The sequence below is a fragment of the Hemisphaericaspora subhashii genome (assembly GCF_019202705.1).
Source record: "Hemisphaericaspora subhashii strain CBS 10753 chromosome Unknown scaffold151, whole genome shotgun sequence".
Lineage (NCBI taxonomy): Eukaryota > Fungi > Ascomycota > Pichiomycetes > Serinales > Debaryomycetaceae > Hemisphaericaspora > Hemisphaericaspora subhashii.
In genome coordinates, this window is record NW_026057170.1 from 1 (window position 1) to 25,912 (window position 25,912).

Genomic DNA, 25,912 nt, shown 5'->3' on the forward strand with positions numbered 1-25,912 from the left:
TCCTCCAATCAAGGGTTTTGAATAACATTGCAATTGCCTTATCTACATCCCATTTTCGAGCTCTGACATATCTAAGCACCAAATTGTCAATTAAATCATTCCGTGCCCCTCCAAACATTCCTTTATGAATTGTGGTAGGATCATAATTAGACATCAGGGGTAAGAATGTACTATGATGTTTTGGCAAAACTCTTCTTCTCTCTTCGAAGATATCTGAAAAAATTGAAGCTTGATCTTTCTTCGTTGATCCATTTGTGTAATGAGGTGAAAAATCAAATGCAGTGAAGGAAGTAGACGCAGTCACAAAACTTTCAATAGATTCATTATCGGTATCACCAAAACAGCTATCGCTTTCATTTTCTGTGGAGTCCTCAGAATATTCAAAACTGCTTTTGTAATAATGTCCATAAATATCATAAACTACTTGACTGGGGATCTCAATCGGATAATACCTTTCCTTAGAAGATTGAGTCTGGATTTGTCTCAATCTCCTGGAATCAGGACGTGGTCCCTCGTTTGTTGTTGGAGTTTCTCTCTTGCTTCCAAATAAGCTTCTTCTTCTTGACATAGTAGATTGAGCAGCCTTTGAAGAAGTGAATGAAGTTCTAGATGCCGTTCTACGAAGTGGAATTGGACCAGAATTAGAATAACCGTAGCGTTGAGTACTGGTACTTGCAACAAAACATTCATTATATGGAAGATCTTCATTGTCAATGTCAAGATGATAACCGGTATATTTCATTATATATGCCCATGTTCTTTTGAGGATAATTTCTTGTTCCGCAGTAAGAGTTTGGATTCTACCTGGACGGTAGATAACCTTTTCATTGGCCATGATCGTTTGCTAACTTTTGCAAGATAAGACCAGCACTTTCTTATCCTTCCATAATCGAATCTCGTGAGGGATAGTGCTATTTAAATATACTCCGTTGAGGGGTTATGAATTCCATTGGTAAGGGGTGGCTGATATACTCAACTAATTTTTGTATCCCAAATAGGAAGAAAAGTTTTGCGACAAATTTTTTCTTACTAGATCTCTTAAACCAACAAATCTACTGGTCGGCTAAGTAGAACCGTTGTTAATTGATTCGCTTTATCTCCACCTTTTTCCTTCCCTGCCGCCTCGTTTGGTCTCCTTCTAATCTAAAGCTGTAACTTTTTTCAAATAGCATGTATTAACTCATGCTCCTGATATGCTTATGCCATACTAATCGAATGACTGTTACAATTAAACAGGGGCACAAAAACAAACTTTGAGCCTAATTAGGAAATCCGGGTTTGATATTTCATGAGATATTGATTGTCAGTTGTGTCCACATGTCAATCATTGTTATAATCTCGAACAATGGATTCCCCGCAAAAATTTGGCTAACTCCGGATCGAATTCAGCCAACAAAAACAACAATGTCTAAGATCTGTTTCTCTGTCTCTCGATTGAATATAGATACTAGACTGAATATATCACTAATGATTAATAGGAACTGGGCTTTGTTATAGTTTTGTCAGGATGGTCATTCCGATTCAATTGTAGTTCGAAAAAAACAGAATTGTTAAGTAGGCGGGGGAGCGATAAGCAATCACATGACAGCCTAATTCCAGCCCATTTTCGAAATTGCAAGAAATGCCGGCACAATTCGGGGTATAATGATTAATAATACGAATTCGGAACACCGTCGTATCCATATTTCCAACCTGTCGAAATGCTACCCTTATTGGTCTAAATTGAGTGAGATTTAGTGATTTTGTTTTCGTGGTTGATGTCATCTTGAGTGCAAGATTACTCCAATACTTAACGGATGTTATTTCTTTATGGTTATATGCAAATATGTATATGGAATTCCCGGAAACGTATTCGATAGTTTAGCAACATCTTATGTTGCGAAAGCTTTCCAGTCTGAATGTTATCTTTTCATTTATTTGCATCTTTTTTTGGTAAAATTTCTCTACAAAATTAAAAGTCAAATCTTTGATTTAAACCGAGTATAGAGTTGACTTTTCTGGGAGAGATCCTAAGAGCAAGCAAACCAAGGTATTCTGTTTCAAAAATAAGGAAGAATTGACCATCCCTAACTTGAATGTAAGCCACCCCAGATACTGGATTTATTTTCAAGCTCCAAACTTTTTTTAGTCTCGCTTAAGAATATTCACCTAAACGAATATTTTTTAGTCTAATTCTGTCATACTTAATATGCACAAACTTTCTTGAAGCTCTTTTGCTGAACAACATAAACCTTCAAACCTACTAGGACGTAGATCTATAAAACTCACTTCTCTACTTTGCTTACAAATAAATAAAATTAAACATAATATACACTGCACGAGATAACGACACTTTGGAATCCTCACTTCAGGTCAATATCATTTTAATTGGACAATACCAATGATCGATCTCTGTCATACATGCCTCTGTTTCTAATATATCGATCCAATTTAATATAATTCTCACTCAACTGAATGTTCAATTCTAACTTATCTTTGAAATATATATCTGAAACGGAAGCATTTGTAGGCTTGACCTACCTTTTCATAACTCCGTTGAATGTATCTTTGATATATGAGATTGGCAGGGGATTGACAACTTAAGAAATAGTTACTCATTCTCTTTTATGCAATTAAATAATGAATATCCCGCTTAAAATGAAGATGCATTTGAAAAAATGGCAACAAATCCAGGGATCAACAAATCCAGTGGAAGTTTTCTTCATAAGAGTTGTTTGTTTTTGGGCTGCAAACAGAATAATGCACCAAGCTTCATTGAAAAGCAATGTCAAGAGGGCTGCAATTCTGTCAATTCAGAAGCCATATATAAACGCTTATTACTCAGAAGAGAAACCTTTGGCTTAACCAAACAAAATTTTTGAATCTAAATAAATATAATCTACAAAATAGCGGCAGCCAGGCGACACTACAAAATAGTCTATATATATTCTCTATGCTACACTAAAAACAATCCATATCAATTGGAAACCTTCAAAGTCCCATCTCTATCATAAATACCTCTATTTCTAACATATGGATCCATTTCGAGATAATTATAACTCAATTGAGTACACAAGTCCAATTTATCTTTATAATACATATCGGAAACCATTGGACTTGTAGATTCAACCCATCTTTTTGTCGTTTCTAAGAATCTCAAGAATAATTCATCTCGTTTATGTCTTAATTGGTTATATGTCGCATCCTTTGGTTTTGGAGGTCTGTCATCAGTTTCATCCGGAATTGGATACACCGCTCTTTTTGTATCTTTCCCACCAAGATAATCAGGAATGAATTTAGGATCAATGAATTTACCGAGCTCAGCAGCATTCTTTGTGAAATTGATCTTAGCAGCCACAAAAGGATCAATCCAACCTTTAATAATATTCCAAACAGTTGAGAAAATCCATGGTGCATTATGAACTAATATGAATCCCAATGTTTCAGGATAATGAGCTTCCAAACATTCAGCAAGAAATTTAATACTGGCATAATCGGCATTCTTCAATGTGAATCCAGTCAAATCGAAAACTACAGTCACAGTATCACAAGATTCATTAATATCCCTCAAGAAAAGTCTGATAGTTTCAATAGTTAGTATGACAAATCTTTTCCCTTGTTCAACTGTGGAATCAGATGCAAAGTGTTTCTTTGCCTGAAAGACATAAATTGGATTATTAAATTTATCCCTTCCTTTAATCCAAGCCTTTTCGGTTGTTAAATTCTTAATGAATCCCTGATTGATGCCTTGTAAATAAGATGGTCCATCCGCTTCATATACCCATTTATCAGCTGGCATATCATTGACTCTCCAATCGAGAGACCTAAAAAGCATCTGAAGCGCCTTTTCAGTATCCCATTTTCTGGCTCTAACGAACCTTAATATTAAGTTATCAAGTAAATCATTCCTAGCAGCTTGAACCATAGCACGTTGAATATCATGAGGATTATAGTCAGCAAAGAATGATAAAAGGTTTGGATTATGGTGTATGGATTTATGCTTGCCGGCGGTAGATCTGTAATCGTTGGTAGATGGAACTTTAGTCCTCAGAGATCCACTACTGAGGGCTGGACGGAAATTAATGTCATCGAAGCTAGTGGAGGCAGTAACAAAAGAATCAACTGAATATTGGGAAGCAGTATCGTTGTCGTTGTAATAATCAGAATCTTCGACATAATCGTCAGCATACTCATAAGAGCATTTATAATGATGTCCATAAAGATCATAAAATTGTTGACTTGGAGTTGCGACAGGATAATATCTTTCTTGAGAAGATTGCGTTTGAATTTGTCTCATTCTTCTTGAATCTGGAGATGGTGAATCAACAGAAGTTACCTCAACCTGCTTTTTCCCCCTAAATAAACCACCTCTCTTCTTTGTTGATACCTTTGAATTTTGGGAAACTTTAGTCATTACACTAGTTAAAGGTAATGGAGCAAGTTGTGATACATCACGAATTTCTGTGCTTGTACTGGCTATAAAGCATTCTTTATATTTGAGATCTTCATCATCAATGTTGATTTCATAACCAAGATACTTCAAAATATAAGCCCAAGTTTGTTTAAGAACAATTTCTTGCTCTGCTGTAAGAGCTTGATATCTTCCTGGACGATACTTTACACTCTGAATTGTCATTTTGTTTGGAGTGTGTTAGTTATAATTAGCGGTGTATTGAGAGTGATAATCTAAAATTGAAAATTTCCCACTTTTTCCCCAAAAATTAAAGCCTAAAACTAAAAAAAGATTTTTTTTTGAATTTTCGTGTATCGTTATTTAATTAAATAAGGAAAAGGGAAAAGACAGTTGATAGATTATATATGTGGGGGTCGGAGTCATTACAATTTTCCCAACCAATCCCTTTCATTATAATGACTTTGACAATCTACAAAATAATACCAAATTCTTTCTTGTCATAATGACTTTAATCATTTTCACACTTCTACACTGCCTCTATCAGAAGATCTTTCGCAACTATTTTTTTTATTTTCTCGTATATCTTGGGTTCTTTCCTAATTCGGAAATTGCTCCCCACCGACCTACCTACCACCATTACCAATCCCATCGGTTCACCCCCACCAACTTGGAAATACTTCAGATTTTCCCAACAAGCACATTGTTGCATGTGAAATCTAAAAAAATATGTCTTGTTCATGTACACAATTAAGTAAAGCTTACCGTATTCGGTAAAACCATAGTTCCACCAAATTCCTGCATCGATACACACCCTGGAGACAATAGAATTATCCCCTTGAAGGTTCTATTTAGCGCAAATTCCTCGCTAACTCAATTTACCAAAGCCGAAGCACCAGCAATCTTGTGACCAGTTGGATTTTATTATTTTAAAGCGGGTCACTTTTAAAGCCGGTCTGACGGATTTAATTTCCCTCTCACACACTTGAGTCAGATCTAAGGTTTACGTATAACATACATATTAAAATTGTAAATTAATTATACAAAAACTTACTATAACTTAAATATACTATACACTAAAACATCTATCATCTCCTGGTTCTACTCCTAGGCATAAGTATCCTTCTTTGAGGAGGCAAGGATGGTGTATATCCTGCAGGTGGATTCCCAAACGTAAATCCGGACAGTGGGGCTCCAAGTGGGGCAGCACCTCCGACACCAGCACCACCAAAACCTCCACCTCCTTGTGATGCTCCAAAAGCAGGCGCTCCTGCTGATGATCCAAAAGCTGTAGGAACCGAGGTTGTCATTCCAGCACCACCAGGACCTGATCCAAATGCATTTTGACCACTTACACCAAATGGAGTCCCCTCGCGTGAAGTTGCAGCAGCACCGCCTGTGATATTATGTGCGGCGAAAATTGAAGCAGGATCAGGAGAAGTTGTTTTACTCGCACCTGTGAAATTAAATTGTGGAATTTTATTAAACCCACCTGGTGTCACCGCAGGTGCACCAACGCCAGCACCACCACTAAACCCAAATGATGTAGATGGAGCATTGTTCTGTTGTGGTGGTTGTCCGAATGTGGATGATGCACCTTGGCCCATTGAAAATGAAGTTGGTGGAGCTGATGCTGCTCCACTACCTGCACCTAAATTAAAACTAAAAGCAGGCTGACTTGGCGTACTTGCGGCTGGTGGACTTATACCAGGTGCGAATTTAAACTCAGGCTTTGACGGAGTTGTACCCAACCCGATGCCTGGTTTTGTAGCAGTTTGACCAAATGAAAACGCTGGTTTAGCAGTTGAGTCTTTCCCAGCACTGCCAGCACTACCACTACCAAATGCAAATGATGTAGATGCCGGTGCATTAGGTGTTGTTGTAGAAGCACCACCTCCAAACTTGAATGGTGTAGTAGATGCTCCAAATTGAGCTGTGGCCGATGTTGAAGCTACACTCCCCGTTCCAAATTTAAACGGAGTAGAACTGGCTGAACTTGTAGCGCTTGGAGCCGGTGCAGCTTCGTTAGTATTGCTAACAGCAGAAAACATTCCTTGTGATTCTTTAGAAGATGGAGCTGATTCATTACCCTTGGCACCACCAATCGAGAACTTCGGAACTGTACTGGCTGCAGTTGGTTCATCTAATTTCTTACCGAATCCAAACGATGGAGCTGGTTTATCTTTATTACCGAACCCGAATGATACAGAACCATTTTCTTTGGATTCATCTTTCTTGCCAAATAATAAATTAGTAGAAGCTGTAGTAGGAGCAGCAGAATTGCCAAGTGATAATTGAGGAATAGGAGATTCACTTGTTTTGAATCCCAATGAGAAAGCAGGTGGTTTTATACCATTAGACTCTTTAATTTCTTCTGGCTTCTTTCCAAACAAGTTAGTTGTAGTTGATTCATCCTTGCTACCAAATGCAAATGCTGGGGCTGAAGTTTTTGGAGCTTCATCATCTTTCTTACTAAATGAGAATGCGGTAGCAGAAGCTGGAGCTTCGTCCTTCTTATCAAAGGAAAATGCAAGTGCTGTGGTCTTTGTAGCTTCGTCTTTCTTCCCAAATGAGAATGTAGGCGCAGTAGCAGGAGCCTCATTATCCTTCTTACCAAAACCGAACGTCGCCGTACTAGTAGATTCCTGTGCTGGTGGTTTACCGAATAATAATTTTGGTGCAGCAGCTTCACCTTGTTTAGTTTCATCTGGTTTCGTAGCCTCTTCAACAGGTTTACCAAATTCAAACTTACCTGTTGCTTCCTTAGCCGGTTCACCAAAACTTATAGATGGTTTACTAGTAGCCTCTGTATCTTTCTTTCCAAAAAGACCACCAGAGGGAATTTTGTTGTCAAATAATCCACCAGATGATGCAGGTTTGCCAAATAATAATTTTGGTGCTGTTCCCTCGTCCGTCTTCTTGTTGCTTTCATCAGTAGATCCAAGCTTAGTTCCAAAACTAAAAGCAGGGGTAGCTCTCTTTGCTGATTCAGTTGAAGTAGGTGCTGGTTCCTCGTTGTCTCCACTTGAGAGCCTTCTTTTACTTTTCTTTGGTTCTTCATCTGGCTGCTTCCCAAATAATAAAGAAGAAGGTTTGGAAGCTTCCCCTGGTTTCTTATTCCCAAACAATAAAGAAGGTGTGCTAGCGGTTGTTGCTTGCGGTTTATCACCGAATAATATACTTGATGCTTCTGGCTTTTTAGTTTCAGTTTCAGGTTTCTTTCCAAATAATCCGCTTATCGTTTCTGGTTTTTCGGTCTCCGCTTCTCCTTCAATATTTTTAACACTTCCAAATTTCAAAGGTTGATTAATTAACTTCGACTTCTCAATCAACTCATCATTCTCTTTACGTTGTTGTAAAATACCATTTATGTTGTCCTGCTTAATATCAAACTTAAACCCAGAAGAAGGACCTGCTGCTGTTGAGGTGTCTGATTTCTTTTTCTCTATTGCTGAGTCTTTCAACTTGATAATATTTGACACAGATTCTGATCTCTTGACATAATCTTCATCTAATACAAAATTCTTACCTCTATTATCCAATACTGACTCACGATCACGCAGTCTATTCTGTCCAAATCGTTTCAAAGTTGGATCTTCATCTTGTTGAGGAATTATTTTTGTAATTGGTTTATTCTCAACCACTGGCTTATTAAAACCTGGTTTACTAATATTTCCTAAATATCCACTAAATTTCCCACTTGATCCTCCAGTTGTTGAAATTGAATCTTGATCAGGATTTTGAATAATATCATACATGAACTCACCTGAAAAGTATCCTTTTGAATTTTTGGGTCGTTTAGGTTGTCTTGAGGTTATGGATGGTTCCAATTTTCTTTTGAACTTTAATCTACTGGTCAAATAGCCTATATCATGTGTTTGAGTACAACTATCCACTTTATTACCACCAATACTCAGCACAAAACTGCTTGTGGTTGAAGTTTCATTCGGATCTTTCATGTATTTAATTCTCTTTTGTAAGGATTCGGATGCTTCAATAGACCTCTTTAATTGAAGCAAATGGTGACGCTCTCTCGGATCCAAATTAATAAATGGTGGACGAACCAATTGTCCTTCTTCATCTATATACAATGGAGCATATTCATGTTCAATTATTAAAGGTCGCTGTGCAGTTCCTGTTGCTTCTGCCATTGTGTCTTGGCTTCCGCTTAATATCATTAGCTCTTGTTCTTGTGGTTGTGGGATAGCTTCAAGCAGAGGTGAATTGTCTCTACTTGTTACAGGAGGAGGGGTAACAGCGTCTTTTGTCAACAATTCTCCATATTGACTAGGTATTTTACGTTCCAAGTCATTAATCAATTCTTCCTTTTGAGTTTTGAGATTCATACGTAGACTCAGATATGTGCGTGAATCAATTGATAATGATGGTGATCTTGGGATTGCCAGACTAGATGGATGTCCTTGAATTGAGAATCGTTTTTTCTTTTCTGATGCAACTGAAGACGTGACCATTGGTACTTCAAAATCAAATGATGTTAATGAATTATTCTTGCTTGATGCTGCGATAGGTGGAGTGGTTGTTGCTGGCGGTGGTGGCATATCTGATTGTGATTTCAGAAACAATATATTCTTTAACTTTGAGAAATAGGAAGTAGAAGTAGAAGATGCGTTGCTGCCATTATTGTTATTATTATCATCTGATGGTGGTAGTTTAAATAATGATGATTGGGTATGAGGACTGATTGATCTTCTTCTGTTTCTATCACTCATCTCTCTATTGTCTATGTATGTATTAATGTATGTATCTATGTGATAGATGTTTGATATTAGATTGAATGATGATGTTATAATCAGAATGTTATGAAATTTGACAACAGAAATTTAAAATAAAAAAAAAATTTAGAAATTGGGCGATGGAACCAAATTTCAGTTTTTTTTTTGTTTGTTGTTCCATAACAGATTCTACTTATGGTTAGTTTAAATATGAGGTAATAAGTACGAAACTAATATCAGTAGAAAATACTTAAATAATACTCTCTAATTCCAAAGAAAGAAGTGGTTTCTTAGCACAAACAGAAAAGGATGCTTGTCTCTAGAATATTCTTCGTATTAAATGGCCAATTTGCAGTCTTCTTTCCATAATAAAGTTGCACCCGTCAAGTGGTAGCGCATTCGTTGGAGATATCTGTTGATGGCGATAATATTTGTCAATGCTTGTATAAATGGAGCTTAACACATTTTCACTTTCTCCTGGTGCCCATTGCAATATTCACAAAGCATTTAAGTATATCATAGTAGAATTCTCGCATATGAAATTAAAAACGCAAACTAAACAAATATACAAATATGTAATTTCTCTATTGCTCTTCTGATGCTAAACTATCGTCATACTCAGAAACTGAAAACTCAGCTTTTTGTCCATATGGAATAGGATATCCATATGATTGAGGATACGATAAACCAGTCGCAGGGTTAAATTGTTGATTCAACGTCAACCCTTGTCTATTCTCATTAAATACATCATCATCAGGTTCAGCATCATAATACGACAAAGCAGGATTGGTTAATCCCAATATTGGATCATCTCTTGCAATAACATCAATATCCTTAATCAATTTAATCATACTATTCTCACCAAAATTAATTCCATACAGAGCACTGATTGGAATAACCCCTTGAACCCAAGCATCGACAATTCTTGCTCTTTGTTTGGTACCTAATCGACTAATTGGGAATTCTCCCTTTCTAATAAACGCAATAATATCAATCACAATATGATGTTTACTCAAAACAGTATTAATAATCAATGGAACTAATGATGCGAAGAATCGAGTCCTCTTAGATTCACACACTAGAATCGTATAATCAGCACATTTAAAAACACATGACCCGTTCTTATAAATATCAGAATGACATGATTCAATCGTATTCTCAATATCAATTGGGAAGTGATGTAATCCCAATACTTCAAATGTTTCCGAAATCTTTCCTAATACAAACAATGGTTGAAATGATGAAATTTCCGGCTCATGATTGGCAGATGTTTCACTTCCATTCTTGGTAATAGATATATTATGCAAGAAACCTAAATCTCCAGTACGGGCATATTTCATTTCTGGATCCCCATCAGCAATCACAGCATTGAATTGTGCTTGACTGAAACCATCCACTGGACCTTTTGGACCATTAGTAAATGAAGTAAGATTCGCTTCTGACTTAATCCAAATCTCTCCAAATTCACCTTCTCGACATACTTTTCTAGTTTCGGGATTAACAATAGCAATCTCAGTACATACAGGTACCATTCCTGAATCTTGAACGTGTAAAGCATTAGGCACTTCCGCTTGATTCACTAGTGAAACATATCCCTGTCTAAGAGCAATTGGATCTAGGTATAAATCAACTGGAGCAACAGTCATATATGAACGAGTAGCCACAATTGGATTAAAATAATGGTTATGGACAGTTGACATCGAAGCAGCACTTAATTTGGTGGGTGTAAATACTCGAGAAATCTTTCTCAAGAAATCAATTTCCACTCTATTTTCAGTACTAATCATCATGTTCTTCAAACTTGACAAATTAAAACCCTTAGGAGTGAATTTAATGGCGGCATATTTAAGCATTTGTTCAGTAACGAAAACATCTTTAACTTTATACCTTGCAAGTGTAAGGAAAAATGAAAGTGGATTTTCAGCATAATTAACGGGTGAACTTAGGTATGTAGTTGTACCTAAAAACACACCCAATAAACAAGCCTGAACAAATCCAATTCCTGAAGCATGACGAACGCATCCAACAATTGGTGTTTGGGAATTCATATTACATGTTTCTTTGAATACCTTACATATACCAATTATATTCCTATTACTCAATGTTGTACCAACACGATAATGATCCGAGGAGAAATTTAACCATACCAATGCGGTTGTATGTTCATCCCTGAAATTAACTGCGGCTTGATAAGTTGAAATCTTTGAATTCAACAGGGCAAGATTAGGCAACTTAGTCAATTTCGTCGTATTCTTAATCTTCAAGCCCTTCACTCGCTTGTGACTGATCTTTTTCAACGAATCAGCAACCGGACCATTCTTTAAGAATTTCTCAATTTCATCATTCACTAAAATTTCCGAAATGTCAAAATCTCGAATCACACCCACAAATGCTGGGAAATCTTCCCCAATACGATTGGAATCAAATGGAAGCATAGGAACTGCAATAATGCCACATATCAAACATGCATGAACTGCAATCACGAATTCTTCAGAAAGCGAATACATTAATATTACATATTGTCCTGGTTTAACTGCAGCTTTCTCAATCAAGTAATGACAGACAGCATATACACGATTTTCAAATTTCCTCCAAGTCAATGGTTTTGATTTACTATTATTGTCAACATTCTGGAATGCAATGGCGTCAGGCTGTTTGGCAACCCGCAATTTCAATATATCAGCAATACTTTTAAAATCAGTCAATGGTGCACCTGTCTTATCGTCAATTGATTTTTCTCGATAATCTACTGAAGAATATTGTTCTGCGAAATTTGCAAGTGCCAATGATCTTAATTCAGAAACATAAGGGGACCAAATACCACCAATTATATCTTCACCATGTGGGATCATACTTATAGATTTCCTGACGAAAAATTTAACAAAATCTGCACGTAAAGACCCTTCAAGGAATCTCTTTTTACACAACATATTGGCAATTTCTCGACCTCCACTCCTCATAATCTTAGGTAATGTGTCACAATCAACAACCAATACACAATATAATCTTAATAAATGTCTTTTGTATAAAGTATCAAAACATTTCTCAGCAATCGCATTCAACACAGGTTCATTCAAAGGAACTCCGCTAATAAAATCACCTTCTGCATTCTTCTTTGTTCCTCCAGATCCAGGCTGCCCATCTGCAGTACCCGAATCATCAACCGTTTTCCTAATCACTTCGGCTTCAACTATAGCAACTGGTAAATATTCATTCCCGATAAAGATATCAAATATAGTACAATCATAGACCTGTTTAACTTCACTAGCTAACGTAGCCAATAAATGCGATGAATAATGATACCTTGATCCATTTTCAATTACCAATTCTCGATTCATCTTACTATATAATTTTTGATCAATCCAACTGATTCTTTGTCGTATTCTATCTTCATATAAACCAAGAACATATACCTTCCCATTGAATGTAAATCCCAATAATCCAGTTCTCAAGAAATCCTGTTCTAAATACCCATATGGACCACGGCATTTCGCATGGAAAATCAGCTTGGATTCTTTTCGTAGTCCATAGAATCCCCCAGGGAGACAAGGACTGTCTATCCAAACCTCCCCCAATTCTCCTTTACTTACCAAAATCGACAGTTCTGGATTAACCACCGCCAACGTAGCATCAGCCAAGGGGTATCCGAATGCATCTACCCTTAATAAACCATTACTCACATCATCTGAAGTTGACGGATTTGTTTCCACAATCTGAACAACGTTTCTCGAAAGTGCTTCTTTATCAATTAGAACAGAAGATAGATCACCACCAGATGAAGACTCGGAATCCTCTTTTGAAAGCGTTATTCCTAATTTATCTTTTCCTCCTATCCAATCACGTAATGAGATAACCATTCCACCATAATCGCTTAGAGTTAACATTGGAATAATTGCATTTTCAGGATGTTGACAACCCAAAGGTCTTAAATATCTTTGTGATAAAATTTCCACAAATTCTCCATCAATAGTTAATGCATTTACTAATACCCATTTCACGGATGAAAAATCCACTCGTTGGGTTTTTGAAAAATATCTAGTTGCGTTTGGACTCAGTTGATAATCATAAGTGACTCGTTTCAACCCAATATAATCCGCAAGTAATAACGATGCACGACATTTTGTTATAATATTCGCATATAAACCTTGGACTTCCATGACTCGTTGATGTGCCCAAATAGTGATATTCCCGGAATAAATATTAAACAACACTCCCAAAATCATTCCGATCGAGAACCTAATATCCAAGGTAGCTAAAACAACTTTAGCATCTCGTTTGAGATCACGATAACTCCTCTGTAGAGCACCTCCAGCATTTGGTAAACTCAGAAGGGAAACATTAAGACAATGCATTTGATGCTGTATTGTTCGGTGACTAAGAGCAATTCCTCTTAATTCACCCAATGGAGATCTTGAAAATTCCACATATGCCAAATTTGTACCATTATCGTTGTTCTTTGCTTTCTGTCTGCTTTTTTGTCTCATATCCCAATGAACTATTTCTGATTTCTTAGCTGATCCAAATTCAGTTGTTCTCCATTTAGTCAATTTAGAGGGCCAATTGATTCTCAGATTTTGTGCATTAAGTCGGTCTAGTTCTTTGGCAACAGTTTCAGAATAAAGGAGCAATTTGGTTCCTGTTAATCCTATAATCTCTAATACTTCATGTAAGGATATATCTTGATGAATTGGGATAGCAGTCACACCAGCCATGAAACAACCAAACAATGCAACTACAAATTCAGCTACTTCACCTTCCTTATATAACAAGACAACCGTATCACTATTCTTTAACGTTAATTTATGTTGGATTTCATAAGCAACTTTCATACTTTTTAGATATAATTTCTCCCAAGTTATTGAATTAACTTCTTTTCCTCTTGAATCCAACACAATAAATGCTTGTTCTGCTTTATAAATATTTGCTCTTTTGGCTAATATATCAACTAGATCATCGTCATCTTCTTTCGATCTATTTGAATTCATTAAATCAGCTGATCTTCTTGGATTCAATGGCATTTCCAATTTTGATGGATCTAATTGAATATCTGGTTGTTGTTGTTTTTGATGTAGTCTACTGATAGATTGCATGATTTCTTCTCTTCTATTAATATAAGTCCACTGATCAATAGTTTTATTAACCATAAAATCTTCATCTAATTTCTGTAATAATATAGCCATATCAGGAGGGATATCGACACCTCCTCCTGTAGTTCCAGAAGCGACATTGGGTGTTGATGAGCCCATGACTAAACTTGGATCAGTGGTAGTTAATGTTCCTAAATCCGGATGAATTAATCCAACACCTGCTGAACCAGATCTGGCTCTATTTGAGCTTCCACCAATATCTTTCTGTGACATTTCTAGGTAAAGGGTTGATAATTTTGTGAACAGGTTGTTGAAATGATTGGTTGTAAAAATCTTGTGGGAGTTTTCGGTTGTTCATTTGTTACATTTGATAAATTTTATTCTGATTGTAAATGTCGTATCAGGGTGGTATGTCGCAGATCGTTGAATGTCGTTCTCATCACAATAATTTTTTTTCTTTGGGGCCAAAATTTTATTGAATCGTTTACTTATTACATCACAAGACACACAAGTACAATAACAACAAAGACTAAATGTTAAGATATTCGAATAGCGGACATCTAACTCATTTGTTAAAGCGTCCAGGCGTAGCTACCCTAACGATAGTCCCACAAAGGAATCTATTTGTGTTACTGGAACAACAGAAAAAGCTCAGGCTCAAATCACCATCATCAAAGAAACCATCTACCAAGTACCCAACACCAAAGCAAGCTATTTCAGAGGAACCTATTCGAGAAGCAGATACAAATTTCAGAAAGCAGTTTAGTGAGTTGAAACACTTCACATCTCAGATTTCGGACAGATTACATGCTAAAGATACCTTGGATATTCCCACCAAATTACTTAACAAAGCAGCTGAGGATATCTATGAGACAGCTATTCGTAAAAATGGCAAGGGGATTGCAGAATCAGATTCCGAACTGGTTGCAGAATCGGATTCGATGCTGGTTCTGCAAATCCCTACTGCTAGTATCACCGTCTCGGAAAAGCCATTAAAGCTTGATCCGAAGATAGCTAACCGACTAGGACTTGCTGTGGAGTATCTTGCCAGTAATCAAGTTAAAAACTGGCCGATGATTCTTGATCAATTAGAAAAAGGAGGGGGGCTTAAAGGTTTAACTGCTAAAGAAATTTTTAGATTCATACAAAATATACCTGCAAACCAATTAGTGACACTTTTACCAGATATTGAAAATATGCATCAAAGTGCCGGAGTTAAGATAAGTCGAGGAACATATCGACTTTTCCTTCGTGCTTTAATAACAGGGACCAAAGTAAAACCAAGCGTACTCAAATTGTTCGAATATTACATCCATAAAATGCAAATGATAGGTGAATTAAGACCCGACGACTATGGATTCTTAATAGAGGCTTATTTCAAAGCTTCCAGACTAGATAAAGTTGAACAAACATTACGTGAAATGAAAAAGAAGGATATTCCTTTGGGCAAACAACATTACGAGTTGGTCATGCGAGGTTATGGTTTTAATGAAAAGGAACATTCAAAGGCGTTACAGATATTCGATGGTATGAAATTCTTATCTCAAGAGACTAAACCTGATCAAGCACAATATAACGCTATCATAAGATCATGTGCTATGAACGGAGAAATCGAGAAGGCATTAGATTTATACCAAGAAATGCTCACAAATAATATCCCTCCAGATATGCGCATAATAAGTACATTGGCGGTTGGATGTCTGAGAAGTCAATATTTGAAACCAAGAGCCTGGGAATTCATGTTTCAAATCTATGACAATAAATGGACTCCAGATATTCAAACCTATACAGAATTCATATATCTTGCTGCTCAAGATGGTGATGTTGACATGGCCAGAGCACTTTTCTATAAATTGTTGGAAACAAAATTAGTTACCCCTTATGCATTAGGTCACTTGCTTTTAGCCTATTCTAAATTTATCCCCTTAAATGAAAGGAAAAAACCCTTTAAGATTTTAGATTTAGAGAGAGGAAAGAATTTCAGAAGAAATCTAGTGCTGGAAATCGATTTCACTAAACCAGTGCTTGACTTTGCATTCTTACCTTACTCCAGTCTTAGTGAACCATCTCACGTATTAGCCGAATCTAATGCTTTATGGGCCTATATAGTGCTGAGTGCTCCTGATCTTATTGGATCCGAGTTAGTTGGTTCATACTTGAACATCGCGGCTAATTTGGGTGACATGGCGGAATTCAAAGATAGATATTATTCAACAACATATTTCGATAAATCCGGACTTCCCAGAACTCGGGAAGTAGAAATAATCGAAGAAGATTCTTCCACCCAGCAAATCCAATCAGAAGAATCTCCACTTCCTTCGTCATTGTCCGAAGAACAATCCGAGATTAAATCGCCATTCCTCATTCAATTGCAACAATTGTCTCAGACTGACAGATACAAAATCCCTCGTGAATCTATGAAATATATGATCGCCGTAAAAGCAGCCGGAGCTAATCAAGACCTCAAATTCCTCAATGAAATCATAAAGGAACGTGGTGAATATAGAAGAACAGATGCCTACAAGGCAATCAAACCTAAGGAGCAAAAGCGACTCGATTTCGAGTTTGCCAAGTGTTTGGTCCAGGCATATACCAAGATGAACTTATTGGACGATGCATTGGGTGTGGTTGTCTCGAGTCGACATAATTTCAATTGGAGCTGGAGACAACTTTCACCATTGTCTACAGCAGCTTCAAAAATTGGTAACATATGGATGACAAATACTTTAAGAGATATTGTCAGTGAAGGACAAATTGCCCATGGAGGGAAGGTTACCAAACAACAATATCAAGTAGCTTCTTTAAGAAACAAAGACCGTCGTAAAGTATGGCGAAATGTGTAAATAGTGTGCTCATATATGATTATGTAAATAGAAATTGGATAGAAACTTTTAGAATTAAGGGAATATACAGTTACATTTTTTTTTTTTGGTATATACAAGTTCTTCTATACAGAGATAGTCTATTTGGAAATAATACTAATTAACTTAGGTTTCCTGATGATTCTCTTAATGGAGCCAGTTATATGACTGGAGATATCATCATACTTCGAAACCTCTTTCAAGACCGCATCGTCGCCTTCTTCTACCAACGTCTTTGATGCTACAATCGTACCTTTATGCTTCCCATTAATGAAGACATTATAGGATTCTGTTTGGGATTCAATAGGTTGACATTCTGGGAACGATTCATGGAAAATCGATCTAACTTCTCTCTCTTGGCCATTGGCAAGTCGTTCCCAACATTCTTCAGCAGTAGCGGGGGTGACTGATGACATACATATCAAAAGTTTCCTATATGAATCAACTAATAATTCTTTGTTGTAATCCAGTTTTGAATTAAGAGCAGTCGTGATTGCGTTGGATAATTTCATCATATCTGAAATAATGGTATTGAACGAAAAATCAACTTCAATAGATTTGGCAATTCCCTGGACATATCCTTGGGTCTCATTATATAATTTAAGCTCATCTTCATTAAATTCAAGTTCTTCATATACTTTATCATTAAGTTTAATATTTTTAAATACCGATTTATTCTTTCCGGATCCAACCTTGGTATCTGGAACCTCTAAAATTCTCTCACTAAGTTGAATCACTCTCCTTAACCATCTATCGGTCCCTGCAATCTGATCTTCATTCCAATTAAGCACATCCGAAATCGGAGCCGAAAACAACATATGTGCCCTCGTAGCATCAGCACCATATTTCTTAATACACTCACCCGGATCAGCACCATTATATTTCGATTTCGACATCTTTTCAAAACTAATCAATGCAGTCTCGCCCGATTTCTTAATGATTGGATTCAGAGGGTCTGTCAAGTCAACTTCATCTGGTTTTAAGAAACGTCCATTTTCGGGATCGGTATAAGTTTTTCCATGTACCATACCTTGAGTAATCAATTTCTTGAATGGTTCCTTGCGTACATCTTTCCCATTCCATAATCCAACATCACCTAAGAATTTGGAAATGAATCGAGAATATAATAAATGTAAAATGGCATGTTCGACTCCTCCAACATATAAATCAACCGGCATGTCTTTGGCAGCTTGAGCTCCGAGTGGTAATTCCTCATTCTTGGGATCTAAGTACCTTAAGAAATACCATGATGAATCCATAAACGTATCCATGGTGTCGGTTTCTCTCTTAGCTGGACCACCGCAGGATGGACATTCACAATTGACAAATGAATCGATCTTGCCCAATGGGTTCCCTTTCCCGAAATGCTCATCTACGGCATGGGGTAAGATAACAGGTAAGTCTTTTTCTGGAACTGGAACGGGCCCACAGTCATGACAATGGATGATGGGGATTGGTGCACCCCAATATCTTTGTCTACTGATTAACCAATCACGAAGTCTGTAGCTAATGGTGTCTTTCCCAAGAGAATTGGATTCGAGATTCTTGGTGATTAATGCACCGGCTTCTTTGACTGACATTCCTCTGTATCCTCCAATTGATTCCAATCCATTTGCAAGAATAGCTTTATCCAGTAATACACCACTCTTGTCAGTGTATGGATTTGGAACTTCGGTACAATCAGCAGAAGGTGCCACCACTTGGATTGTCTCTTGAGTGGGTTCATGTAATCTCCAGAACTCGAAATCTCGATCATCATGTCCAGGACATCCCATGACTGCACCATGACCATACCCTCCAATAACATAAGGTGCGACATAAATAGGAACATCAAATTTCAAACTTTTGTTATTGCTGATATCGATTGGAATACTAGCTTTGATGGATTTTAATTTATATCCTGCTTTAGTATCAGGATCGGTATCTCTTTCGGCTTCTTTGATAAATTTTGCCAATTCTTGATCATCCTTAACTAATTCATTCACAATTGGATGATCCAAAGCCAATGCCAAAAATTGAACACTGAATAATGTATCTGGTCTAGAAGTGAATACGGTAATCTGTTCACGTCCTCCATTTACTGGGAAATGGATTTCTGACCCATGTGATTCCCCAATCCAATTACGTTGCATAGTCTTCACTTTATCAGGCCATTCGGTCAAATATTCAAGATCCTTATTCAAATCAGCCGCGTATTTAGTTATACCAATAAACCATTGAGTCAATTTCTTTTTCTCCACTAATGCTCCACTTCTCCATGACCTACCCTCAGAATCGACTTGTTCATTAGCAAGCACTGTCTGGTCTACCGGGTCCCAATTAATCTCCGCTTCTTTCTGATATACTAATCCATGTTCATGCAACTTCAAAAAAATCCATTGGGTCCATTTATAATAATCGGCCGAACTGGTATTCACTTCTCGATCCCAATCGAAATCAGCTAAAAATGCACTCATCTGTTCCTTCATTTTGGAAATATTCTGTTCGGTCCATTCAGCAGGCGGGATTCCTCGCTCAACTGCTGCATTTTCCGCTGGTAAACCGAACGCATCCCATCCCATTGGATGGATGACCTTGTAGCCTCGTAATCTCTTGAATCGAGCAAGAACATCACTGATAGTATATACACGTAAGTGACCCAAATGTAAGACTCCCGAAGGGTATGGAAACATAGATAATGAATAAAATGTCTTTTTAGTTTGGTCATTGTTTTGGATGTCTTTGGTAGGATGAAGAGATCCTGATGGGGATTGAGATTTCCATTTATCTGCCCATTTCTTGTCTAGTTTGGAAAAATCGAGTTTCCCATTGGTCATGAGGGATGACTCGGTTGATATTGAACGAGTAGCATCTTTGACTAGTCGAAGTATCCTACCTTGGATCAACGACTGTTTGTATATTAGTCTCATTGGGTAGTGGTTTGGGAGTAGAAATTATCTATCGATATAATTTTCCAGGGTCAAGAATCTTGAATAATTTTTTTTTTTTTCAATTTTTTCAGTTGCCGTTTTGGGAAGAGTCAAAACCTCCAAATGTTAACGTTCTATGATTTAAAAATAAACTTGACTCAATGCAATTAAAGTATTGATGAATTATAACTTAGAGTTGTAGAATTTATAGATAGAATTGATCATCCATCCAGGTAAATACATCTGCCATTTGTATCAATTGATGTCTCATCGACTGGTAGGCATCTAAATAGGGGAGTTTGATTTAACAAGTAGCATAAAAATTTCAAGTTATCAACTCACAACTTTAATTATAACTTGACGGAAATAAGCTTAAAATGAGTAAACTTTGAAAAAGGGTCAACGTGATTTAACCAAGATTGAGGGGATGGTAATAAGGGTTGAATGAGGAGAACAGAAGATAATTACAAATTGAGGAGACCAAAGTGTGTTCATATTAATCGCAAATAAGGTTTGATCAAAAGGAGAAAGAGCAGGCTAGCAAATCCAGATAGTGAGAATAAGGCGATAAATAGAACACGAAATTCCTCAGATTATACCAAAAGTAAAGCCATCAGTTCAAAAGTATCACATATTGACTTTAAAAATGGAGGATGACACGGAATCATTGTATAGTATTACATCCTCGATAGAGCTGTTGTTCCTGGTGACAAGTTGCTTTTACACCGGACAACCCCCTCTGTTTCTAATTGAAACCGTCCGCAAATACACCATTACCAACTCTCCAGGAATCCTAATCGCAAACGTTGCACAACTTAGAGAAAGACATTCCATGCTAGAAATAATTTATTCCATAAGAGATGGTATGAAAGAAGCATGGAGTAGTCTTGAGGAAAAGTTTGAAGGTGTGAATGATGCTGAATTCAAACAATTGGAAGAATTCTTGTTGGAAAATTTAGATAGTTGGAATTGGGGAACTTTCTTGAGTTACAAATGCAGGAAGCTTCAGAATTTTATCTATGTTAGAAGGTGTTTGCTGCATGCACGTGTGCGTGGTTATGATGATTTTAATGTTAAAATGGACCCATTTCCTCCAAGGTATGTTTATTCGAATAAATTCGCAAATATTCAAGAAAGGTTTATTAAATATCTACAACAAATCGAGTTTGTTGTTAATAACGAGCGATTCCGTCTTGTATTTGAACAAAAGGAATCTGCTTATGAATTATTTTCATTAAAGGCTAGTATTTCTAGGCTTAGTCAAGTTCTCGAAATTTTCAAATCAAGTATGTCAGAAGAAGATGAATTGGTTATTGCGGAAATTCCAGAACCCAGTGACGTAGAGGTTGACGATGCTCCAGATGACGACTATTGTTACTCATTTTTTGTGATTAGACTGAAAACTGGAAAAATCCAGAGTGTCCACAAAGATTTCCATATTAAGAAACTTGACATCAAGTTGACTGCTCCCTCAAGAGATTCTGCCTAGGACTCTGACGAAAGCAATACAAACAGGAACAAAATCTCAGGGCAATGCGTATAATATTTAATTTGGAAGATCTGGTAGGAGCGCAAGAAGGGTAACTTCCTTGAATTGGTAGCTCCACGTCTTACGTTCAAGTCTTTATTCGTGTGTAATTCACGGAGATTGCTTCTTTCGCTGCCTGTGTTGTGTAAACATGATTTATGAGAAATATCCATAATGGAAACAGCCATGAGTGCTAGACTCATCAACATCTTGACCCAGTTACATTCATTTCTAAATAGTCTATAAACATATATGCTAATCTTCTCCAATCCTCCTAATTCTCTTACCTTCAAGAGATTTAAGTGAACTAAACAAGAATTCACAAATCCCATCAAACCCAAACTCATCCAATTTTTGTAACACCTTAACTCTCAACCCATCAAAATCATAATCCAACCATGTCACCCCTTCGTTATCTTTCAATCTCCGAATACTCTGTCTCGTAATTGGACCTTCGTGTCTCGTATTTATCATATCTGCATTATCTTCAAGTTTCCAAACTATATTAGTCACGATGTACACCAATGCCGGATTCGTGAACAATCCACCCAATGTCGCCGTCGTAAAGAAATCATGATCAAAAATATGTAGTGACCCCACTTTGTTGATGAATTCCGGATGGAGATAGAATGCTTTATTAGCAGAAGATGGGATTTCATCATATGTTAAGAATTTCTCCCTCCAAAGGAAATTAACCGTATCCATTGTGAATGTATTTTGGATTGATTTCAATTGTTGTAGTTTGAATTTATGGGATTTACAAAACAGGATATGCTTACATATGTCCGATAATGATAATGGATCTCCATCCAATAACAGTGAATATACTAATGATTGCGGTATGAGGATATTACGATCGTCGAGCTTTTTCAAGACTGGGCTGTCTAATGATTGGATGAATTCGGTCATTAATCTGATCATTTGGTTCTTGTGTGCGGCTTCGCATGATTGAATGTATTTATATATCATTGATAATATTAGATTGATATCGTCGCCTGAATCCAGTTCATCTAGTGGATTATAATCAAAATAATCGATCAAGCTTTTGAGAAATTCCGTGGAGATCTCTTCTGTTACTTGATGTTTAATATCTAGTAATTTAGTGATATCTTGAACAATGGTATTGGATAGATCAGAAATGTCAATTTGTTTTAAATACTTCAACAAACCATATCTAAACGGTAACGTTTCTAAGAACTCTCGTTTCGTGACACTTCTTTGCAATACAAAATCGGTCACCAGAGGGAATTCAATTGTCCCTCCACCAGTATGCAAAATATATGATATTTGTTTTATGAAATCTTCATATTCTGATTTGCTCGATAATTGATCAGATAAACTTATTCTAACAAATGAATCTAATCTGGTAATTAAATTAGTATTGCCATATTGAAATACCAATGGTAACACTTTATTCACTTGTTGTTTTGGTAATCGGAATAATGAATATGGATTTATATTATATATATCATCCAATAGAAGCAATGATTTGTTGGCTCCATATACATCATCTCTGCTTCTTCTCAACATTTTCTTTCGTCTTTTATTGGCAAGCATTACATCGGTGTTAAATTCACGGTCATCTTCTTCCTCTTCTTCTGCGGCTTCTTGACGGTCCATGAAATCGGCAAATAGATGTCGTTCATTACTCTTTAATCGATTAAGGGTTTGGAAACCATCATGGGTATATGCAATATAGTCAATAGTAGGATCAACTACTCTAAAAAATGCCAATAATTCTTGTAAATATAAATCCAATGGGAATTTCTCATAAAGATCAACTACCCATTGAATGTGCCAGTGCTTCAATAGTGTTATTTGGTGATATGTATCTCGATTGAAATATGTCCTAACCGGTTCAATATTCTCTTGTAATAACAACACTATTAATCTTGAGATTTGAACTCTCAGAAACTCATAAGATAATGTTTTGATAAGTAAAGAAAGTACAAGATTACCTGATTGAATCAATGCGACTCTAAAATATTCAAAATTATCAATTAACCAATTTAATATCTGAATTTGAAGTGATGTTGGGACTTTCATTGTTTCAAATCGTAGTTGACCTTTATAATAGATTTCATTAGTACCAATATTACTAATGATCTGCCAAAATAAAGTAATAGAAATTGGCTCTTTTAATGCTAATACATTGTCTATTATGAATTCCTTACGTCTAAGTGAAATGGAAGTTGATGGTGATTTATCAAATATAATTTTAAACAATTCTAATATTATATCTTCTTCAAACCCTTCTTTCATAGCAATTTGTGAAAGATTTTCAATGATTCTACTATCAAATATTCCATCTGTTTCTAATCGGGAGATTAATCTTTGGATCTCTACTTGACTATCATATTGTGATTGAGTGTNCATCTGTTTCTAATCGGGAGATTAATCTTTGGATCTCTACTTGACTATCATATTGTGATTGAGTGTAATTCATAGTATAACTCATAGTAGTAGTAGTAGCACTGTGTGCATATATAAATAACTGTTTAGGATGATGGGTATTGTTTATTTGTTGTGGTGATCATTGAATTGAATTTTTTTTTGTTCATCACATTTAGACGCGTCGTTTTGAATTTATTAAGCGGCTTTTGGGGGTGTTTTCATCTGCTTATTTTCATTTTATAACATTACTATTTATTCACTATGTATTACTTGTTGTAAGTAGAAAAAGTACAACATACATATACATAGGAATATAAATATAGTGGTATTAATTAGTTTCCTCAATATATGCTTTCTTTGCCCATTAAGTTAGACTTCCATTGATTCTGAATTATATTCAATCTGAATCACGTGTACTGAGTTACTTCTAATATGACTCCAAAACTAATAATATATTAAGTGAATAATTGTACAAATATTACAATTTATAAAAACAAGCATGCAGTAGTATAAATAATGAAGTCTTGTTGATCTCTAATATCTTGAGAGTTTAAAGGTCTTTAGTTGTATTTCTTAGTCTAGCGTAATTTGTTCTAAATTAATGTAAAAAAAAATATCGCAGCCATTTTAGACAACATATAACTCAAACTAGATGATCTATTTTATATCAATGATTTTAAACTACTGCAAATCATAAACAATATCAAGAGCTTCTTTACCGGATAATTCGAATTAGTTGAAACATATCTCGCTTTATGGGAGCCTGAGTTCGGGTTACCATCATACCACATTCTGCTGTGTTATTAGGTTTTCCAAAAGCATGGCCCTATGCGACTGCACATAATCACTCCTTACACAATTTGAAACATTTACTATTAAGTCAATTAATAAATTACACATTAAAGTTAAAGTTAAATTTATCAAAATTTACACATAACAGGAGAGAAAATTAGAGACAAGTAAGTAATTCATATTTATTAAGTATACTTTTAGTAATAAATTTTATCGATAATTATATTTACATTAAATCCATTACAAACACGTGTGTCTCCTACTAAGGACTTGAATAACCATGCCCACTAACTCAACACGGACGATCTTCGGAAGTTCATTATTCTTGGAGTTGTTTTATAGTAATCTCTATAGAACCTTTCCTAACGGAAGTAGCTTTTGTCAAACCAATTAGATTGACCGTAAATGACTCGCCCTCTTGTGAAATTGTGACAGCGACATCAACAGGATCTGGCGACGCCTTGGGTTGTTGAGGTTCTTCCGCTAACGGAATTTTCCTCGGTCTGCCTACTTTCCTCTTGACCACGGTCTCAGGAGGAGAAATCATCTTGTCTATTGTTAAACCTTGTTCGGTCGTTGCTGAGAGTTGTTTTATAGTAATCTCTATAGAACCTCTCCTAACGGAAGTAGCTTTTGTCAAACCAATTAGATTGACCCCAAATGTCTCGCCCTCTTGTGAAATCATGACAGCGACATCAACCGGATCTGGCGACGGCTTGGGTTGTTGAGGTTCTTCCTCTAATGGAATTTTCCTAGGTCTACCTACCTTCCTCTTGACCACGGCCTCAACAGGTGGATCTTCTTCGGCACGTGGAAAAACCCCATATTGGAACCAAGGGTCAATAGTGGGTTTGTTTGACACATATCTAACCGAAGCTTTTGATATTGTTGGAACAAGTGCCTTGGCATGCTTGATAGCTGCTTTTGCAACTAAGAAGCTTGTATATCTACCCACTGCATTCATCAGAAAGGTGCTTCTTAACATTTTTAAGCAAAGATAATTAAATTATCGTTTTCTTTTGTGAAAACAAGCTAAAGTGGCCGCCTAAAAGGCGGCCCACCGCTCACTGTTGAGTGAAAGAAAAAATTTAATAAGAACAAATGAATTAATACACAATAAATAACTAATATAACAATAAACACTAACAAAAATGACAACAAACAGTAACAAATATCTAAGGTGAGAATATTTCAGGATAAACTTCATTCTGAGTCTTT

At 36.3% G+C, this 25,912-nt stretch overlaps 9 protein-coding genes across 9 annotated transcripts; 2 read left to right on the plus strand and 7 right to left on the minus strand. All coding sequences in view use genetic code 12, as the record gives it.

Moving 5' to 3' along the window:
• On the minus strand, window positions 1-835 carry J8A68_000065 (uncharacterized protein; the record flags this gene model as incomplete). The annotated part of the gene is made up of 1 exon (XM_049410117.1): window positions 1-835. A coding segment is annotated over one exon (835 nt), but the record flags the coding sequence as incomplete, so codon positions are not given.
• A 2,121-nt stretch (window positions 836-2,956) lies between these two features.
• On the minus strand, window positions 2,957-4,615 carry J8A68_000066 (CRAL-TRIO domain-containing protein; the record flags this gene model as incomplete). Its single annotated transcript, XM_049410225.1, has 1 exon — window positions 2,957-4,615. The coding sequence occupies one exon, from the start codon at window positions 4,613-4,615 to the stop codon at window positions 2,957-2,959; it is 1,659 nt and encodes a 552-aa protein (XP_049266620.1).
• Window positions 4,616-5,478: 863 nt separating this feature from the next.
• Window positions 5,479-9,120, minus strand: J8A68_000067 (FG-nucleoporin; the record flags this gene model as incomplete). Its single annotated transcript, XM_049410312.1, has 1 exon — window positions 5,479-9,120. One exon carries the CDS (start codon window positions 9,118-9,120, stop codon window positions 5,479-5,481), a length of 3,642 nt encoding a protein of 1,213 aa, XP_049266621.1.
• A 587-nt stretch (window positions 9,121-9,707) lies between these two features.
• J8A68_000068 (uncharacterized protein) lies at window positions 9,708-14,483 on the minus strand (the record flags this gene model as incomplete). The annotated part of the gene is made up of 1 exon (XM_049410323.1): window positions 9,708-14,483. The coding sequence occupies one exon, from the start codon at window positions 14,481-14,483 to the stop codon at window positions 9,708-9,710; it is 4,776 nt and encodes a 1,591-aa protein (XP_049266622.1).
• A 260-nt stretch (window positions 14,484-14,743) lies between these two features.
• Window positions 14,744-17,053, plus strand: J8A68_000069 (uncharacterized protein; the record flags this gene model as incomplete). The annotated part of the gene is made up of 1 exon (XM_049410334.1): window positions 14,744-17,053. One exon carries the CDS (start codon window positions 14,744-14,746, stop codon window positions 17,051-17,053), a length of 2,310 nt encoding a protein of 769 aa, XP_049266623.1.
• A 119-nt stretch (window positions 17,054-17,172) lies between these two features.
• NAM2 (leucine--tRNA ligase) lies at window positions 17,173-19,980 on the minus strand (the record flags this gene model as incomplete). Its single annotated transcript, XM_049410345.1, has 1 exon — window positions 17,173-19,980. One exon carries the CDS (start codon window positions 19,978-19,980, stop codon window positions 17,173-17,175), a length of 2,808 nt encoding a protein of 935 aa, XP_049266624.1.
• An 832-nt stretch (window positions 19,981-20,812) lies between these two features.
• J8A68_000071 (uncharacterized protein) lies at window positions 20,813-21,469 on the plus strand (the record flags this gene model as incomplete). The annotated part of the gene is made up of 1 exon (XM_049410355.1): window positions 20,813-21,469. One exon carries the CDS (start codon window positions 20,813-20,815, stop codon window positions 21,467-21,469), a length of 657 nt encoding a protein of 218 aa, XP_049266625.1.
• Window positions 21,470-21,763: 294 nt separating this feature from the next.
• J8A68_000072 (uncharacterized protein) lies at window positions 21,764-23,884 on the minus strand (the record flags this gene model as incomplete). The annotated part of the gene is made up of 1 exon (XM_049410366.1): window positions 21,764-23,884. The coding sequence occupies one exon, from the start codon at window positions 23,882-23,884 to the stop codon at window positions 21,764-21,766; it is 2,121 nt and encodes a 706-aa protein (XP_049266626.1).
• A 1,129-nt stretch (window positions 23,885-25,013) lies between these two features.
• J8A68_000073 (uncharacterized protein) lies at window positions 25,014-25,679 on the minus strand (the record flags this gene model as incomplete). Its single annotated transcript, XM_049410377.1, has 1 exon — window positions 25,014-25,679. One exon carries the CDS (start codon window positions 25,677-25,679, stop codon window positions 25,014-25,016), a length of 666 nt encoding a protein of 221 aa, XP_049266627.1.
• Between the last annotated feature and the right edge of the window lie 233 nt (window positions 25,680-25,912).